This window comes from Cervus elaphus, chromosome 25, assembly GCF_910594005.1.
Source record: "Cervus elaphus chromosome 25, mCerEla1.1, whole genome shotgun sequence".
NCBI lineage: Eukaryota > Metazoa > Chordata > Mammalia > Artiodactyla > Cervidae > Cervus > Cervus elaphus.
In genome coordinates this window covers 52,402,004-52,423,262 of record NC_057839.1, presented here as the reverse complement: position 1 = coordinate 52,423,262, position 21,259 = coordinate 52,402,004, and the positions used below count along the sequence as shown (strand labels likewise).

Below are 21,259 nucleotides of genomic sequence, written 5' to 3'. Positions count from 1 at the left end.
TCGATATTTCCTAGTTACCCAGACTTTATTTTTAATTTAAAATATTCATAATTGAAAGGAAATTAAGATGTCTCTCATTTCCTTTGTGTTGTTTAATTTTTATTGGGTAATCTGCTTTTCAAAAACATGTCCACGTACCTTTTTCAATTTGATAACTCCTTCTTGTGTGTCCTCATCTGTGACGATGTCAAACAAATTTCCCCCATCTCCTGGAACAATATTATATTCAATTTCTGCATTTTGTCCAAAATCAGGGTCCACGGCTCTTATTCTTCCAATAGCTGAGCCAACAGGGGAAGACTCAGGAACTTTCAGATGGAAAATGCCTGATGAGATACATTTATATTTTTTGTTTACAGTGAAGTTAGTAAAATGTATAAGATTACTTGGCTTGAAAATACAGTCAACAGAAAATAAACCAACTGTAAAACATAATAGTGCAAAACCAAAAGACAGTTTGTTCTCCAGTTAAAGGTTATAATTAGGAGTAGTACTTTCACTTTTCACTTCAAAGGATTCTGTTGTAAAATTTCAATCATTAAAAATAGAAAGTGTTGAAATTACTATGAAAAAATATTTTACATACTAATACCATCTAACACTTGCACCTATTATCAAATGTGAAGGTGAGGATATCCACGAAATAAATTGGTACTAATGTAAAAGAATCCAGGATATAAGACATAGATTAAAAAGATGTATAGAGAGATGATAGATGAATAGATAGATGAACACACAGAAAATAGAAGAAAAATATTTAGATACTTAGCAAAATAAGGTTATTCTATTATTTATTAAAAATAAAATATTTATCCTAATATTTATATTATCTTAATATTTATGTATCCTATATTTATAAAATATTTATAGTATAAATATAATACAATGAAATATTTACTCAATGAGTATAATCATTAAACTAAAAATGACCTTGAAATAAGTATATGAGTGTATATGTATTAAATATATGTACATATATTTAATCTATAATGGATTTAATTATATTGTGCTATAGCCTAATATTAAACTTATATTTAGTCAATTTTTCCTGCATTTCCTTCTAGGTATTTTTGCACACTTTTAAAATCAGGACAGAAATTTCTCTCTCAATTTTTTATCCTTAAAAGAAAAAAGTAAACTGCTAACTTTGTGCCACCAGGGGGCGCACCAACATTACTATAAATCTGATACTCCGTCAAGCCTAAAAAATAAACTATAAAAAATACAACAGAATCACAAAAAATTATGACATCCCACAAAATTAAAACATACATTGCTTACAAGAATTTGCAAAATTTTATAAGGTATGACATGAAGAAAAAGATATAGGTTATTTTATTGATATCTCACCAATAAAAATAGTTGATTAAACAGTAGTCTGTTTAAGCCAAAATAAGGAAACAAAGAAAATAGGAGGAAATATAAATGCTAAATCAAAACTAAACACAAAAACACAAAGTTTAAATTAATAATGACTTTGATTAAAATTTCTATTAGCTGATTTTGGATTGCAATTTCCTATAAGTAAAGCAACCAGGGTAATTAATTTGATTTGCACTTCTATGTAACTAGAAGTTATAGCAATTAAATTAGGAAGTAAATATGTTTTTGAATGGTGAAGTTCATTCAACATACTAGATTACAGTATTACAATCATTTCTTTTTAGAGATATGAGACAAATAATAAATCACATTAGGGAGATTCTGTCAAATAATTTATTCTTTACTCCCAACTGTTTTTATAGGTTTTATTGTTCTTTCACAGTCAGCTTCAAAATTTTATAAATTAATTAGCCCTGGTAGCTCTTAAATCTTGCCATCTGCCTTTCTACCACTCCCCCAAAAAGATTTAATACCATTTGCTCTTATAATGTTAATATTAGCCTTATTTATATCTATTTAATGTTGGAGAAGACTCTGGAGAATCCCTTGGACTGCAAGGAGATCCACCCAGTCCACCCTAAAGGAGATCAGTCCTGGGTGTTCTTTGGAAGGACTGATGCTGAAGCTGAAACTCCAGTACTTTGGCCACATGACATGAAGAGCTGACTCATTGGAAAAGACCCTGATGCTGGGAGGGATTGGGGGCAGGAGGAGAAGGGGATGACAGAGGATGAGATGGCTGGATGGCATCACTGACTCGATGGACATGAGTTTGAGTAAACCTGGGGAGTTGGTGATGGACATGCCAGGGAGGCCTGGCATGCTGTGATTCATGGGGTCGCAAACAGTCGGACACGATTGAGTGACTGAACTGAACTGAACTGAATGGACATTGCCTCAATGGTACATATAAATATATGACATATAAATATATACACAGTCTCAAGAGAGTTAAATATTTACCTAAATCTTTTGTTTGCATGTAATAGAAAATATACAGAGGCAGAAAATTCTTGTTTAATCAGTTTATTTAATAGTGAACTGACTGCATGTTGTTGTAATTGTTGAGTCTCTAAGCTGTGTCTGACTCTTTGTGGCCCCGTGGACTGCAGCACGCCAGGCTTCCTCGTCCCTCACTATCTCCCTGAATTTGCTCAAACTTACGTCCACTGAGTCAGTGACGTTATCCAACCATCTCATCCTCTGCCACCCCCTTCCCCTTTGGCCTTCAGTCTTTCCCAGCATCAGGGTCTTTTCCTGTGAGTCATCTCTTTGTATCAGGGGGCCAAAGTATTGGAGTTTCAGCTGAAGCATCAGTCCTTCCAATGAATATTCAGGGTTTATTTCCTTTAAGATTGACTGGTTTGATCTCCTTGCAGCTCAGGGGACTCGCAAGAGTCTTTTCCAGCACCAGAACTCAAAAGCATCAAAAGTGGCTTAGTTGTAAAGAATCTGCCTGCCAATGTACTGGAGGCACAGGAGACATGGGTTCTATCACTGGGTCAGGAAGATCCCCTGGAGGAGAAAATGACAACTCACTCCAGTATTCTTGCCTGGGAAATCTTCTAGACAGAGGAGCTTGGTGGGCTATATATAGGCCCTGGGGCCACAAAGAGTTGAAAACAACTGAATACCCAGGCTTTCCAGGTGGCGCTAGTGATAAAGAACCTGCCTGACAATGAAGAAGACATAAGAGACGTGGGTTCGATCCCTGGGTTGGGAAGATCCCCTGGAGAAGGAAATGGCAACCCACTGCAGCGTTCTTGCCTGGAGAAGCCCATGGACAGTGGAGGCTGGGGGCTACAGTCCATGGGGTCTCAAAGAGTCAGACATGACTGAAATCTCAGCACACACATGAGCATGCACACACTCACAAGACAGCTGCCTTCAAAAGAGATATGAGAAATCTCTCTAAAAGAGAAAATGTGATATGAATAGATAAATAGACATAGACCAAATAAGAATACTTCAAGTGGCAATAATGGAGCATTAGGTAGACATTATAAAATAATTTGGGTTGAAAAACTCATATTTGTCTATCAATCTGGCAATTTTTCACAGACTATAATTATGATTCATTAGGTTTCATCCCTTAAACCCTTAACAGAGAGGCTAACCTATAGAGTTGCTCAATATTTGTGGTCTTAAAGTAGGGTTTGAATTTGAGGCAACAAGAGAAAAGAAAAAGAATAAAATCATAGGTAACATTTTTATATACTCATGGCCTACAGAAAAGGTAAAGACAGATATCAAGGGGAATTTGTATGAGTTTAAATAGCTATGATTATATAATCAGAACATAATGCGGCTTTTTCAACCTAGTTTCTTTGGAGCGTAAGTGTCTCACAATAATCATATTAAACTCTGACCCTATAGAAGCTCTCCTGAGATGTAAGCAAGCATAAAGATGCCTGAATTCCTGTTTAATGCAGCAAGAAAGCATGTGACACAGTTATTAAAGTTGTACTAAACTTCTCAGTTACAAACTCCAAAGAAAAATGAACAGGCATAGCACATGTGAGATATTGTTTGTTTCTTTCATTCTTTTTTTCTCAATGCCTATGGTTTATCAGAAACGCATCTTCATCCTTTGCATTTCACTGTGTGCTTGTGATATCGAATAGAAGTGAAGTAAATCTTCAACTGTGCCAAACTTGGATGGCTTTTGATGTGCTATGTAATTACACTGCCATCATTTTCTGGGCATCCTACTTCTGACGCATATGAAACATCTTAATGGCACTACCTGTCCAACAGAGATTAAGATATAAAACAGGTGACAAGAAATTATTCACAGTGTCAATACTGATATATACTTACATATTTATCAATATGAATGCTATGCTTAACTATCAGAACTAATAAATGAATTCAGTGAAGATGTAGGATCCCAAATTAATTTGCAGAAATGTGTTGCATTTCAATACACTAGTAACGAAATATTGGAAGAAAAATCAAGGAAACAATTCCCTGTACAGTTCCATAAAGAAGAATAAAATACCTATAAATAAATATAACCAAGGAGGTGAAAACCTCTACTCTGAAAAATGAAAGACATTGATAAAACTATAATCTAAAGATTTAATGCAATCCTAATAAAATACAAATAATATTTCATAGAACTGGACAAAACAATCTTAAAATTTGTATGAAACCCACAAAAACCACTAATAGCCAAAGAAATCTTGAGTAAAAAGAGCAAAGCTGGAAGTATCATGCTCCCTACTTTCAAGCTATAGTACAAAATCAGCCATAAAAAAAGAATAAGTTTTGCCATTTGCTGCAACGTGGGTGGATCTAGAGGGTATTATGCTAAGTAAAATACAAAAATACAGAAAAGGACAAATATCACATGATCTCACTTATATTTAACATTTGAGAAACAAAACTTGACTTGCATTGTTGAAGTCAATGGCAGAAACCAACACAACTTTGTAAAGATTAAAAAAATATATTTTAAAAATCCGACAAAACAAAAACAGACTCATAGATATTAAGGAGAATGGGGCCTCACAGGTGGCACAGTGGTAAAGAATCCACCTGCCAATGCAGGAGACAAGAGACAAGGGTTCGATCCCTGGGTTGGAAAGATCCTCTGGAGGAGGGCATGGCAACTCACTCCAGTATTCTTGCCTGGAGAAGCCCATGGACAGAGGAGCCTGGCTACAGTCAACTGAACCCGGCTACAGGCTACAGTCCGTGGGGTTGCAAAGAGTTGGACACGACTGGGCGACTGAGCATGCAGGCATACACACACAGACACAGAGAACAAACGATGGGTGATTTCCAGAGGGGAGGGAAGTGTAGGGGACAGGCAAAATAGGTAAAGGGAATTAGGAGCTATATACTTGCAGTTATAAAATAAATAATCACAGTCTTATATTGTAGAAAGTAACGAATATAATCAATGGTATTGTAATAGCTTTCTATGAGGATGGATGGTCATTAGATCTACTGTACTGACCTTTTAGTGGTGAGTTTAAGTGTCCAATCACTATGTTGTACACCTGAAACTAACATAATATTGTATGTCAACTATGTGTCAGTTTTTAAAAGTAAATTAATTATTGATACATGCTAAAATATGGATTAACTTGTAAATATGCTATGTTAAGTAAAACATGCTATAAAGGTTTAAATATTGTATGAATCCATTATATGGAGTGTACAGATAGGCAAAGCTATAAAAAAAAAAGTACATAAAATTATGCATGGGATTTGGGGAGGCAAAGGAGAGGGATGGCGGAATTATTCTAATGGTATGCCGTTTCTTTGAGATGATAAAAATAGTGTAGAATTAGATCACGGTGGTGGTTACACAACTGTGTATGTATGATTAAAAAACACTGAATTGTATACTTTTAAAAAACAAAAAAAAAAAGTTTTAAAAAATAAAATTTAGAAAATAAATGTGTATTACTATAAAGCTGTTGAGTCAGTGATTGAAGTCAAACATTAGTGATCCTGTATGTATGATTTACCACCTAGTTACAGAGAAGTAAAATGTTGCTTTATAAACATTTTAGTGTTTTAATTACTTAAGGATGTGTGTGTGTGTGTTAGTAGCTCCATCATGTTTGACTCTTTTCAACCCAATGGACTGTAGCCCACAGGCTCCTCTGTCCACGGAATTCTCCAGGTGAGAATACTGGACACCACCAAATGACTAATACACACACATACTGGAGTGATTTGCCATTCCAGCATCAAACCCAGGTCTCCTGCATTGCAGGCAGATTCTTTACCATCCGAACCACAAGTCCTAAGCATACAAAATGATCTTTTCTTATCTATAGAAAATAAAAAAGAAATGAAAGCAAACATCATATCGCATAGGATATTGCCTGATATTTTACAGAAAAGATAATAATATCATATGGAGGATAGATCAGCTTCCTGAACTTTTAGACTAAGACACATTACATTACCAATAGTATAAAAAAGTACAATGTATAAGATGCAATAAAACCATTTTCCTTTGTCTTCCACTGTTCCTTTAGAGTTTCTTCACTGGCCTTTTCTGCTCATCTTTAAATAGACAATCCTATGTTGACTTTAATTACCAAAATCTGAATTTGGAAATCAGACATTTCTAGTATAGTATATTTATTAATGTTTTGATCCTTAAACAAAATGAAGACTTATCTCGTCTACCACTCCACTTCCAAGCCAAACTGGACCAGTGCAGATGGGGCTTCAGCTTAGAAGCCGATGTCTTTAGAGGATTACCCTCTGTCTTGTCATTCACTTACCAGTGAAACTCCCACCCTGGTTTACTTCAACACAACATCACTGAATGCAGATTTGAGAGGAGATGTGCAAGTAAGGTCCAATGTTGTGAAGAGAAATATTGCATAGGAACCTGGAACGTTAGGTCCATGAATCAAGGCAAATTGGAAGTGGTCAAACAGGAATGTCGACATAGGAATCAGCGAACTAAAATGGACCGGAATGGGTGAATTTAACTCAGATGACCATTATATCTACTACTGTGGGTAGGAATCCTTTAGAAGAAATGGAGTAGCCATCATAGTCAACAAAAGAGTCTGAAATGCAGTACTTGGATGCAATCTCAAAAATGGCAGAATGGTCTCTGTTTTTTCCAAGGCAAACCACTCACTATCACGGAAATCCAAGCCTATGCCCCAATCAGTAACACTGAAGAAACTGAAGTTGAATGGTTCTATAAAGAACTACAAGACCTTTTAGAACTAACACCCCCAAAAAATTGTCCTTTCCATTATAGGGGACTGGAATGCAAAAGTAGGAAGTCAAGATACACCTGGAGTAACAAGCAAATTTGGCCTTGGAGTACAGAATGAAGCAGGGCAAAGGCTAATAGAGTCCTGCCAAGAGAACACACTGGTCATAGCAAACACCCTCTTCCAACAACACAAGAGAAGACTCTACACATGGACATCACCAGATGGTCAAAACCCAAATCAGATTGATTATATTCTTTGCAGCCAGAGATGGAGAAGCTCTATACAGTCAGCAAAAACAAGACCAGGAGCTGACTGTGGCTCAGATTATGAACTCCTTGTTGCCAAATTCAGACTTAAATTGAAGAAAGTAGGGAAAACCACTAGACCATTCAGGTATGACCTAAATCAAATCCCTTATGATTATACAGTGGAAGTGAGAAATAGATTTAAGGGACTAGATAGAGTGTTTGATGAACTATGGATGGACGTTAGTGACATTGTACAGGAGACAGGGATCAAGACCATCCCCATGGAAAAGAAATGCAAAAAGGCAAAATGGTTGTCTGAGGAGACCTTACAAATAGCTGTGAAAAGAAGAGAAGTGAAAAGCAAAGGTAAAAAGGAAAGATATTCCCATTTGAATGCAGAGTTCCAAAGAATAGCAAGGAGAGATAAGAAAGCCTTCCTCAGCAATCAATACAAAGAAATAGAGGAAAACAACAGAATGGGAAAGACTAGGGATCTCTTCAAGAAAATTAGAGATACCAAGGGAACATTTCATGCAAAGATGGGTTCGATAAAGGACAGAAATGGTATGGACCTAACAGAAGCAGAAGATATTAAGAAGAGGTGGCAAGAATACACAGAAGAACTGTACAAAAAAGATCTTCATGACCCAGATAATCATGAGGGTGTGATCACTCACTCACCTAGAGCCAGACATCCTGGAATGTGAAGTCAGGTGGGCCTTAGAAAGCATCACTGTGAACAAAGCTAGTGGATGTGATGGAATTCCAGTTGAGCTATTTCAAATCCTGAAAGATGATGCCATGAAAGTGCTGCACTCAATATGCCAGCAAAATTGGAAAACTCAGCAGTGGCCACAGGACTGGAAAAGGTCAGTTTTCATTCCAATGCCAAAGAAAGGCAGTGCCAAAGAATGCTCAAACTACCACACAATTGCACTCATCTCACATACTAGTAAAGTAATGCTCACAATTCTCCAAGCCAGGCTTCAGCAACACATGAACTGTGAGCTTCCAGATGTTCAAGCTGGTTTTAGAAAAGGCAGAGGAACCAGAGATCAAACTGCCAACATCTGCTGGATCATCGAAAAAGCAAGAGAGTTCCAGAAAAACATCTATTTCTGCTTTATTGACTATGCCAAAGCCTTTAACTGTGTGGATCACAGTAAACTGTGGAAAATTCTGAAAGAGATGGGAATAGCAGACCACCTGACCTGTTTCTTGAGAAACCTGTATGCAGGTCAGGAAGCAATAGTTAGAACTGGACATTGAACAACAGACTGGTTCCAAATAGGAAAAGGAGTACGTCAAGGCTGTATATTGTCACCCTGCTTATTTAACTTATATGCAGAGTACATCATGAGAAATGCTGGCTGGAAGAAGCACAAGCTGGAATCAAGATTGCCATGAGAAATATCAATAACCTCAGATATGCAGATGACAACACCCTTAAGGCAGAAAGTGAAGAAGAACTAAAAAGCCTCTTGATGAAAGTGAAAGAGGAGAGTGAAAAAGTTGGCTTAAAGCTCAATATTCAGAAAACTAAGATCATGACATGTGGTCCCATCACTTCATGGGAAATAGATGGGGAAACAGTGGAAACAGTGTCAGACTTTATATTTTTGGGGCTCCAAAATCACTGTAGATGGTGATTGCAGCCATGTAATTAAAAGACGCTTACTCCTTGGAAGGAAAGTTATGACCAACCTAGATAGCATATTAAAAAGCAGAGACACTACTTTGCCAACAAAGGTCTGTCTAGTGAAGGCTATGCTTTTTCCAGTGGTCATATATGGATGTGACAGTTGGACTCTGAAGAAAGCTGAGCACCAAAAAATTGATGCTTTTGAACTGTGGTGTTGGAGAAGACTCTTGAAAGTCCCTTGGACTGCAAGAAGATCCAACCAGTGCATCCTGAAGGAGATCAGTCCTGGGTGTTCATTGGAAGGACTGATGCTGAAGCTGAAACTCCAGTACTTTGACCACCTCATGCGACGAGTTGACTCATTGGAAAAGACCCTGATGCTGGGAGGGATTGGGGGCAGGAGGAGAAGGGGACGACAGAGGATGAGATGGCTGGATGGCATCACCGACTGGATGGACATGAGTTTGAGTAAACCCCGGGAGTTGGTGACGGACAGGGAGGCCTGGCGTGCTGCGATTCATGGGGTCGCAAAGAGTCGGACACGACTGAGCGACTGAACTGAACTGAGCATGAGTGACAGTGCGGATGTGGTAGAGCCAGCTCCAACACACAGATGAGGAAACTGAGATGGAAACATGTAGCTACTTACAGTCAGTAAGTTGAACCAATCAAATGTTATCTCTGCTCTAAACTACAGTCCCTTATTTGGTCTGCCCATTTCACTTTACTTTTTTTTTTTTTTTCCGCTGCCTTAGTGTCAGTCAAGTGGAGACAATTGTTGAGTTAATAAATAAGCCCTTTACAAATACAAATAATTCAAGTTCTTCTTAATTTCAGCTGTACTGATGAATGAAGACTCCAATTAAGGGTGGATTCAGTCTGTTGGATATACTTGGGCAAAGTTCCTCTTTTCATTGCTTATAAAATAAATATCAATGAAGATATAGAGAAGAGAGCATTTCTAAAGATAAAATGACTCCTGCACCCAAGAAAGGAAGGATATTTATCATATCTCTTTCTGTCCTTCCAATTCTCTCTTTATTTTTACATAGGTCCCACATTTCAAGTGCAATTTTTCTATATTTAATACCATAGTTCTACTGATTTGTAGTTCAGTAAACATGTGGCTATATTTCCATGTGAAACAAATTACTGTTTATAATATTATTCTTTTTCAAGACGATGTAGTGAAAATTCCAACAAAAACATTCCAAATGAATTATGAAACAAAAACCAATTTATATTACTTAATAATTGTCAGGAGATTCCCTGGTGGCTGGGGGCTTCCCTGGTGGGTCAGCGGTAAAGAATCTATCTGACAATGCAGGAGATGTGGGTTCAATCTCTGAGTTGGGAAGATTTCCTGCAGAAGGAAATTGCAACCCACTCCCGTAGTCTTGCCAGGGAAATTCCACGGACAGAGGAGCCTGGCTGGCTACAGTCCATTGGGTTGCAAAAGAATCGGATAAAACTTAGCAACTAAAAAGTAACAACAATGATTGTCAGAATAACAACTGTTCCTGATTTTCAAATATATGTATATGTATACACATATATATAATTATATGTGATTTATATAACCACTCCTGCCATTACATAATAGTAAGCATGATGGAGAGCTTGGCGGGAGCACACAACATTTCAAGTGCATCAGTAACCTTCCACTGTACATTCATTTTATGGAGCACATTTACTATTCCCTTAAAACCTCCATTAAATATACAACACTATCTTTCGTCCTTGTCTATTTAATTTCTGAACCATCTAACAAAACACAATAGGTGGATAATTGATATTTTTCAGTAATTTCACAAAAACAGGCCACATCAGAGATTTTACTATAAGTTATAAATATATTCAGCATCTTATAAACTAGGGTCTTGAAAAATGTTTGAAATTCAAATTCACCTGGGAATACTTATTTAGCCAAAGTTTGACTTTTCAAAGATTTTTTAAAATATTCTGATGCTAGTCTAGAAAAGTGATATTTGTTAAGTCACTTCCCACATGATATTTTAGTTTCTTTTAAGCAAAACTAATTTTTTCAATAGCAACAAGTTAATTGATCTACAAATTTTATTTATAAATATTCATCATATGTTAATGCATCATGTGCACATGCAATAGTTTAAATATTCTGTAATTGTCTATATTTTATTAGTTGACTATTCCATATCTCTTCCCTATTTTGTTACTTATACCTAAAATATTTCACTTTCCTACTACTCTTCATTGCCTTTTGCATAAATTCTATTTTTCATTCTTTCAAGGACAGCTTCAAGTAATTTTTAATGAAATTTGTTCTTGTGTCTTTGCACTTCCATTTTTTCACAGTTCTTTAAAATTATGCATTATGTTTTTTCAGTGTTTTAGTATATTTTGGTACACATTTGCTGTTCCACTGATTAACTCTTATTAGATATTTCAGAGATAGCATTGACAGTCTTTCCTTCAACATTCTCTCAGATATACTCTGTAATGATTTGGGTGCCCATCTTACACATTTGTATATCACTGTGTGCGTAAGTCCATCATTTACTTTACTTCAAGTAGTATAATTGTTCATTAATTTAATCTCCCCACTATACACAGAGATGCTTGAGGGAAGAGATTAATTTTTTATCTCCTTTATGTAGTACAAAAATGAGATAGCCATTTATTCTTCAATAAAACTAGCAATCCATGAAACATTATTCACTAAAGGATACAATTTATTCTGTCCAATATTTGGTAATAAAATGTTTCTTATGTACAAAATATTTTGTTTTTATGATTTTTAGTATTGCTTATACATGTTTAACTCATAAATATTGTAGCAGTCCAATTTCTTTGCCTGTTTATGCTTAGACCAATAGTAAGGCAAATATGAAATAGGTTTAAATCATGTGAAGTAAATGGGAATTTAGGTTACTTTCATAACTGTGATAAAAAATGTACACATTGTCAGAAATATGTTTAAATGTTTGAGGTGATAATTTCTAAGGTTCTCCTTAAACTTTCGTCATTCCCCTTCCTGAACTTATACTCAAAATTAAAGATTTATGTCCTCTTCATTCTGATTAAATTCATCCATGCCTCAAGTTTCCTTTATCACTTCTATCTTTATGTTAGAAAAGCTTTTTCTTTTTCTTTTTACTTTGATTTCTCTTTGAAGCGTTCTGTATTTTCAGCTATTTTTTCCTGATTTCCACTAATTTCAGCATATCAACAAAAAAACTATCCCTTAGTTTAAATAATTTCTTTGCCTGCTCTTTATTTTACTTATCTCTGAATCCAGCAGACCACAAAGTCCTTCCTATTCTGCTACTTCAGATTTCTCAATTCTGCATCTATCTATTCCAAACAGTTACCCTAGGTTTGTGCCACATCTTCTCTCTGCTTCAGTGTTTACCAAATTATTTTTCTAACTTATTGATTTATGACATTGTCACTCTAATCAAAAGCACACACATACATAAATATATGTGTCTGTTTCAGGTTCATGGCACTCTGCAACCAACCTTCTCTCTTTCAGTCTGTTAAATTTTTAACTATACATGCATTGCTTCTTAAATTCTATATCCTTCATAAGTATTTTGTAACAATTCTAGCTTGATCAAATAGCTGTACCCTCTTTACACCAATGATTATTCTTATCATATTACAATTTTGGAATTTTATAGTGGTTGTTATTTATTTGCACATATAGGTATTTGTCTTATAGAGTGCACTGTAGGGTGAGAAGAATAAAGAGAGTATTATTCAATTCACATCTCTTAAGAATCAAGGACAAGTGTCATAAATACATGTATTTGATTATATAAAAGTGGCAGAAATTTTTGACAATGCAGTTTTCAAAGGCTACAGTAATAATAAAATAAGCTTAAAGCATTTTAAGACAACTGCGGAGATGATATTAACAATCAAAGCATATATTCTTTACTCTGAGTAAAACTGTTTGATAATATTAATATTATTGTTATCATTGCCATCTCAATGACATCACTTGCTATCCATCTCATAAGCTCAGCTCCTCTGAGAGTCTGCTAATAGGGCAATGGAACAACCAGGTTCCAATCTTCTATACTTTGCAACGTTGGAAACAGGACCAAACCAAAAGTGTCAGCGCTATTTTAAAAAGACTCATATACTCATCCGCAAAGCACAATATGATATTCACAGGAGCAATACTAAGAAAGGAGAAATAGTTTTAAAGTTCTGTTGCTTTTCATTTGGTTACATCTGCTTACACATTCTACTGAAATTCAGTAGACCCATCTCACTGGAGAATTGGGAGTGCAAAGTTTTTCACTGAGCTTGCATTCAAATTGTATTCACTTTGATAAAATTTGAAGTCAGCCTTAAAGTATCAGTATCTGACGTCCATAAACTCTTTGGAAGACGTCTAAGCAAGATATAAAAATGTATATGAGTGCTTAATTGTTAAAAAAAAGAAAAACTTTCAAAATACTTAATTTAAAATGACCGCAGTTTAGTATGCAGTCTCCACCCATATAGGTGGAATTTTATAGGAATAGAATTTTGTGCGAATTAAAAAATTCTCATGAGATGCAAAATAATTAACTCATTACCTCTAGTTAATGAATAACAAAAAAGCCATCTCAGAGAATCAACACTTGCCCCTTCATCACGGTAAACTGGTGGATTTCAAATTGTGCCCTGCAGACTACCTATACCAGAATTTATTGGAATGCTTATTTATAATTCAGATTTCTAGGTCTAAGCTCTGTCAACTGAAGCACTGCTTTTATCACTGCAACATAGGGTCCCAAAGGATTCCTAAGGCAAACATGGTTTGAGAACCACTGGGAGACCACTGGTGAGTAAGTCCCAAATTATCAATTGTATGTCTTATCATCAGGAGATAGTTACTTCTTATTTGTTTTTATGAAAATAGACAAAGACCCATTTGGGAGTTAAACTGAAAGTATTTATTCTACTTAGTGAAAAGCTAGTTTTAAAATGTGTCTTGGCTGATTTTTCAAGAATAGAAATAGAATTATCAAATATAATGACTCATGCCTACATTGTATGTGAGAACTGGAAAATTATTGAGTATGAACTCTTTGTGTACTTTTTTAATCCCTAAAATTTATATTGTTTAATGCTTTCTGGGCTTCCTAGGTGGCGCTAGTGGTAAAGAGTCATCCTGCCAATGCAGGAGATGTAAGAGACCCAGGTCTAATCCCTGAGTTGGAAAGATCCCTGCAGGAGCGCATGGCAATCCACTCCAGTATTCTTGCCTTGAGAATCCCATAGACAGAAGAGCCTGGTGGGCTATGGTTCATGGGGTCACAAAGAGTTGGACATGACTGAAGCAATTTAGCATGCATGCACACAATGCTTTTTAAACATTTCCTCCCAAAGGAAGAGAATATCTAGTTGTCAAATATCATAGGTACATACACTATTAAAGATCAACTTATTTAATTTTTTTGTCTTAGTCATATCTTTGGGAGATATTGAGCGGCTGAGCACAGACACACACACACACACACACAACCTAAAAGCCACAGATTAGAATAAATTGTCAGAGAATGCTAGAAAAGTGCTATGTGTTTGAAATTTCTTAAATAAAATTTAACTATGGGAATTAAACTGTGTATTAAAGTGGATGCTAAATTGGCACTAGTATTAAATTTGAGAAACATACACAAACAGGACTTTATATCATTAACCCCTTCACGTATTTTTTTTTCTTACCACTTAAAACCAACACCCAGTTCCAATTAAGGAAAGCCTTAACTTGCATTTGATCTACTCTGTCAAATTTGCATACAACTGATCTATGCCACTCTTCCAATCTCAAATATTTTAGTGAAGCTGAAGTAGGCTTTCTCACTTAAATAGTAGTGGAACTTACATAAGACCAATTATTTTAGTCATGTTTCTTCTGGTATTTCATTCAGAGTAATTGCTACCATCTCTTTCTAATTCTTTCACCTAAAATAACATATCCGAGACAGCGATAAGAACAGAAATCCCACCTTTGCCTCAGAGCCATCTTTAGAATCATGCTGGGGTTTTTAACAGTTTATTTGTACTTGACCAGCAGGTGGGAAGCAAGCCCTTGGCCAGAATCTCCAGATAAACTAAGAGGTGAGATTTGTACATATTTCATTCCCTAACAGGCCCAGAAGGAGACTGTGAAAAGAACTGAAGTGATTCTCAGCATGTACATATTTGTGCATGCGTGTGCTAAGCTGCTTCAGCGTGTCTGACTCTGAGACCCCATGGACTGTAGCCCACCAGGCTCCTCTGTCCATGGGATTCTCCAGGCCAGAATATTGGAGTGTTGCTATGCTTTCCTCCAGGGCACATATTTACATATTCAGCTGTATCCTGGGTACTCAAAATTCAGGAAATATTTTTTCCTATGATGTTATTTAAAGAAATATGTAAATCTATATAAAGTTTTAAATTTTCAAGTTGCATATTAAAATCAAACATAAAATATATAAATATGCACAAATATATCTAAAAATAAATTCAAATCATGAACATGTATCTTTAGTGGGTGATCTCAGTCATCCTCATAACAATCAAACATTGGGCACCTGGAAGAACGTGAAAGTACATTTTCTAAGGCTGAATCTGAGTAGCTGATTTTAGTTTCTTATTCAGAATAACTTATTACATGGTTTTACTGAGAAAATTTCAGTGTCAAAGCTCACCATTTTCCATTTAGCAAATGGTGAACAAAGAGAAAGAGACTTTGTGACCCTTCTGGGTGTAACTGGGTTCATATTAATTCTAATAAATATCTTTATTAATTACATATTGTAATGACTACTTCCTTAAAGATAAACAAAATATTGTAAATTTTAAACTATTAAAAGAGCCAATCTCAACCTGGATGCTAAAAAATAATGATAGGATGAAATGAAGAGATATGTTTTAAAGAAACAGATCAGTATTTTTCAATAAGTAAAAATATTTTTATCACCATTTACGTAATTCAATAATTAATCTGGGCATCCTATCATCTTTCGATATCATACATTTACAATTTAAGAAAAAATAGATAGCTGGATATATGTATGCATATATTTGGGCTTCCCTGGTGTCTCAGACAGTAAAGAACCTGCTTGCAATGCAACAGACACAAATTTGATCCCTGTGTCAGGAAGATCCCTTGGAGAAGGGAATGGCTATCCACTCCAGCATTCTTGCCTGGAGAATTCCATGAACAAAGTAGCCTGGCGGGCTACAGTCCTTGGGGTTGCGAAGAGTCAGACACAACTGAATGACTAACAATTTCACTCTCATGTGTATATTTATGCATAATTCTGTAGTTTTTGATAGTTTGTTCAAAAAAGAAGATCAGATATTGCTCTTTGTGCCGTAGGCATTTTGGCTGATGCATTTAATTCTTTAATTTTAGATAGTTTTTATGTTAACTGAAGGACAATAACATTGTTCTCTGGGGTGAATTTTAATATTTGTAAGTGTTTTATTTGTTAAATTAACAAACTGTAACATGGATACAATGGTATGTTTTATAAAGTAACTATTGCACAAATATTATCAATATAATTGAATCAAAATTCCTATAATGAGAAACAGTCAATATAAATAAATATGTTAGTTATTAGATGAAAACAGACCTACTTTTATTTGTTTATTTTTTGGCCACACCACACCAAGCCACTTATGGGATCTTAGTTTCCTGACCAGGGGTTGAACTTGGGCCACCACAGGGAAATCACTGAGTCCTAACTAGTGGGTTGCCAGGGAACTCCCCAAAAAGCAGATTTACTTTAAAATATTGTTTATGACTAAGAAACTGTCTTAAAACAAATATTAATGACCTATGTTCCACAGTCAAATTTGTTTACCATGCAAACAGTTCTTACATGCTTATATTGAAAAAAAAGCAAACACTTCGTTACATTTCCTATAAATTACCTCTTTTCATCTAAAACATGAAAGGCTTTATTTCACCTAAGTTGCTTTCTTATTCATTACAAAATTATTATTACAGAAGAGATAAGTGAGAGAAGTATTTTGCCTAATGTGAATTAACCACATCACTTAATTGATTTGATCTCATAGTGTATAATTTAGATAAGCTTGTTAGATGGTTTTGTCTCTTAGAATTCAAGTAATGGAAACCACCAGCGTTTTGCTGGTAGCTTGTTTTGACAGATGAAGATCCTCTACGGATGTATTTGATTATAGCAGATGGAAGTTATATGACTATATGTAAAAGATTTTACAAAGAAAACTTTTAATCTTCATCAGACTGCAGGTAGAGCTCTTTTAATATACTGGCACTGTTTCTCTTTCTAAAGCAGTGTTCCCTCCTTTTTTTGTGAACAGTGCTCTATATTATCTGTGGGACTTTTTAGTGCAAAACACTATCAAAAGTAAATTGCCTTTTAAGAGGCAAAGTGATAAAAAGTTAGAGTTTGAAGTCCTTTCATAAGATGAGGTCTTCGGTTCTCCTACCAGGGGGTTGTGTGATCTTGGACAAGTTACTTAACTTTTAATAATAATATAGCCTTGCTATTTTATGTCTAAAACTGAGAAACTACTAGACAGTCATTGTAAAGCTAAATGGGAATATATATGCAAATCACTTTGCATAATGCATGACACATGGTAACTTATTAGTAAATATCATTGTCACTATCATCAAATTAAATTGGTAGGAAATTTTGATGCTGCAGGAACCATCTATTTTGCAACAATAAAACAGTAAACTATTTACACTTGCATCATACAAATGGCTATGACATTTAATTTTATTTTCATTTCTAACAGATTTATAGAAGGAAATAGATGGAAATGGGTGCTTAACAATGTTACACATGCATATGTATGCACACAAAGTCAAAACAAATTATGATTAGTAAATTTTATGAAATAATTCTTGTGCATTTTTAAGCAATGATAAAATGTAGCTCCATGAAGTTTATCTGAGGAAGGATTTTTTCCAGTATAATTGATTAATAGATAAGAACAAATATAGCTGGTTATGGGAAATTCTCTTTTTAAGTTACAATATGTATGAAATCTATATTTTCCTGATTTTTATATTCAAAAGGTTAGTATTTCAGTTTGTCATTTTATGTCATATTTTCAGTTTAATTGATCCATGTGAGAAACACTCCTGCACAAAGAGTATTGGCTTCTATAGAGGTGGCTTTTCTGTTTTTAAATGTATTCTGTATTTTCCTCTGAAGGATGTAATTCACAATGACAGCACATTAAAAAGAGCTTGACACAAGTCATGTAAAGTTTCAAGGGGATTAATTTTTTATTCATGCAAAATGTGAAAAACCCTTTTCTTTCTCATGATTCAGAAATATCTCTCACCCTATTATATTTTCAGGCTATAGTTCAAATGTGCATGTAAAACTTGCATATTTGAAGAAAGAAAATAATTAGATCACAGTGATCCATTTGGTATATTTATTCTACCCTTTCATTTCTGTTTACAGCGACCATTCAACATATGCCATGTGACTTTTTGCAGATGTGTCTTAAAAGTATGGTTTTAGAGTTGCAGGTAAAAGAAAACAATTTTCATTAAATGATTTGAATGATTTTCATTTTCATATTATGTTGAATTGGAAGAAATTTGAACTGCAGAGTCAAAAAAAAGTTTGCCAGTTTTGATGATCTTGGGCAAGTTAATCTCTCTAAGCCTCAGCTTTCTTAACAGCAAAATGTGGAATATAAAGACCTCGAAGTATTTCCAAAGAAAATGTTCCTGACACAGCATGTAAATGCTCTAAAAGTTCAAATACCCTTACTTGCCGAAGTATTTCCTCGAAGTATTTCCAAAGAAAAGTTCCTGACACAGTATGTAAATGCTCTAAAAGTTCAAATACCCTTACCTGCCGATCCTTCTTTCTGGGTCTCATCTAGTTGCTCTTAGACCTACAGATTCAACTTTGAATAAATTCCAAACAGGCCTGCCGCTTTATCCAGATCCTTTTCCCTAGCAAAGACCTGGAGTTGATTTTCCTGTTGCCCTGGGACCTGAGTGTGCCATCGTGGTTCCCTGACTATATTCTTCTTTCTCTCCCATTGAGACATTTTAATTTCCATGTTGTACTCCAGTCTATTTGTCTGATGGCTGCACAAACTTTTGTGAACTACCCTTCATTCATATTCAGAAGCTGTTTCTTTCCAATGGTTGAGTTTTACACTCCTCATCTGAAAATTTTTACCATCATCCTTGTGAATAAGAGTGTTGACACCACCTAAGAAGATCTCTGCTGTCTCCTATACACTAGACTGAACCTATTTTATATGCACAAAATCCAAAACAGGATTTTTTTTTTTTTTTTTTTTCAAAACAGGATTTTAAATCACTATACCACCTTTTATGTAAAAGTATACTGATTCTTCAAACTAGTCTCCTCAATTAGCTATTACAAATTGCCACAAATAAATAGTAAAAATACTAAAGTCAGTATTTTTGAGGTGAGAACATGTTCTTTGTTGATGCCATATGCTAGAGAATCAAACACATTATTTTTTTCTTTTAAATATATATTTATACTTTTTTTGTTTCCCTTAATAGAAGAGTAAGGGAAAGGGATGCTCTAGGGCTCTGTTATTAGTCATAACATATTATTTGCTAGCTATTTGTCATACACATCCCATTTGCTAAAGTAGGGTGATTTCTAATTGCCAATCTTATAACATTTGTTCAGTACACTGACTTTCTGATCGCCAACTAAAGATATTTTCACAACACAAAAATATGTTGGTAGTTTTAAGAAAAAAAAATGACCAAGTATTAAAGTACATAAAACCATACAGCTAAAGGAATAAAATATCCATTTAGCTAAATGTTCTCAGTGTTATATACTTTAGTAGATAAACTTGTCTGGAATTAGATGAGGAAAATCATTTTGCTTTGTTTTATAAAACTATTCATGCAAAACAGTGACTTTGTCAAGTTCCTTATAGAAACAATGATAGAAATATTCAGTTTCTGTATTCTAAGTTCTAGGAACACTGAACTACAATTCTCAAAAAGTACCGAAAATCAAACAGGTACTTATTGGTGTTAAATGTAATACTGCAAAAGAAAACTAGATATAACACAAGTGAGAGGTATTCATTTTCAACAAGAAACATAGAATTACAGAGAAGAGATAGGTGTGAATTATTCTATTATCATAGAAACTGTAGTAATTTTCACCTACAGCCAAACTCAAATAAAATACAACTAAAGTAATGAAATAGCATCACTATATCATATGATATCTCTAAGGAACTATACAGAAACAATTCAACATATATAATTGATAAAGTGAAGCCAGAAAATTTTATGTTAGTTATATGATATAACAAATAGTACAGTGGTATGTACATCATAGGTCAAATTATACAGTAATTTTCATATTTGTATTACTTTTTCAATTAGTAAGGAATTAGACAAGATCTCAACCTACTATGAATATTTTACTTTCATATGAATTGATAACATAACTTATATAAATATTGACTCATTTATGTTATTTTCTATTAAAATCATGCTATGTATGACTCTAATGGAAAAATGTAATTCTGAGGACATTTAATTTTTAGCTTCTGCTTCCTAAGGAACAAAAGCGTCTGGAAAATCATTACAAGTCTTGTAAAATTCAATAAAAAGTAAGACATTTTTTAAAAAGCTGCACTGATTTAGACTTAACAGGAAAGAACGTACTTTTGGGGAATCGAGGTGGATTGTCATTGACATCCGTGAGGGTGATGTTGACTATTGTCGTTCCAGCTAACCCTCCCAGCTGTCCGCCCATATCCTTGGCTTGGATGAGGACTTGGTATTGTTCTTTGACTTCCCTGTCCATGTTTGGCAAAGCTGTTCTAATAACACCTTAAGGGGGGAAAAATAGAAAACAAACATCACAAATGTTCAGTTTTCCAAAATAGTCCACAAGAAAATGATTCTATACAGATTCTTTAGCAAAGACATGCTAACAAAAATTATGTGTTTTTTTTTTCAATTAATTTAGTTTAATCAGAGGCTAATTACTTTACAATATTGTAGTGGTTTTTGCCGTATATTGACATGGATCAGCCACGGGTGCATGTGTCCCCCCATCCTGAATCCTCCTCCTACCTCCCTCCCTACCCCATCCCTCTGGGTTGTCCCAGAGCACGGGCTTTGAGTGCCCTGCTTCATTGATTGAACTTACACTGGTCACCTATTTTACATATGGTAATATACAGGTTTCAATGATACTCTCTGAAATCAACCCACCTTCTCCTTTGCCCACATGCTCCAAAAGCCTCTTATTTACATCTGTGTCTCT

The 21,259-nt window shown here is 34.9% G+C and overlaps 1 protein-coding gene across 1 annotated transcript in view; it reads right to left on the bottom strand.

The window, feature by feature from the left end:
• CDH12 (cadherin 12) overlaps positions 1–21,259 on the bottom strand; it is a 445,647-nt gene that overhangs the window by 61,867 nt on the left and 362,521 nt on the right. The window contains exons 5-6 of the mRNA XM_043887731.1: positions 20,653–20,820; positions 139–326 (exon numbers count right to left, since the gene is read on the bottom strand). Of these exons, the coding sequence (XP_043743666.1) occupies positions 139–326; positions 20,653–20,820 (356 nt within the window). The remainder of the gene's footprint in view (positions 1–138; positions 327–20,652; positions 20,821–21,259) is intronic.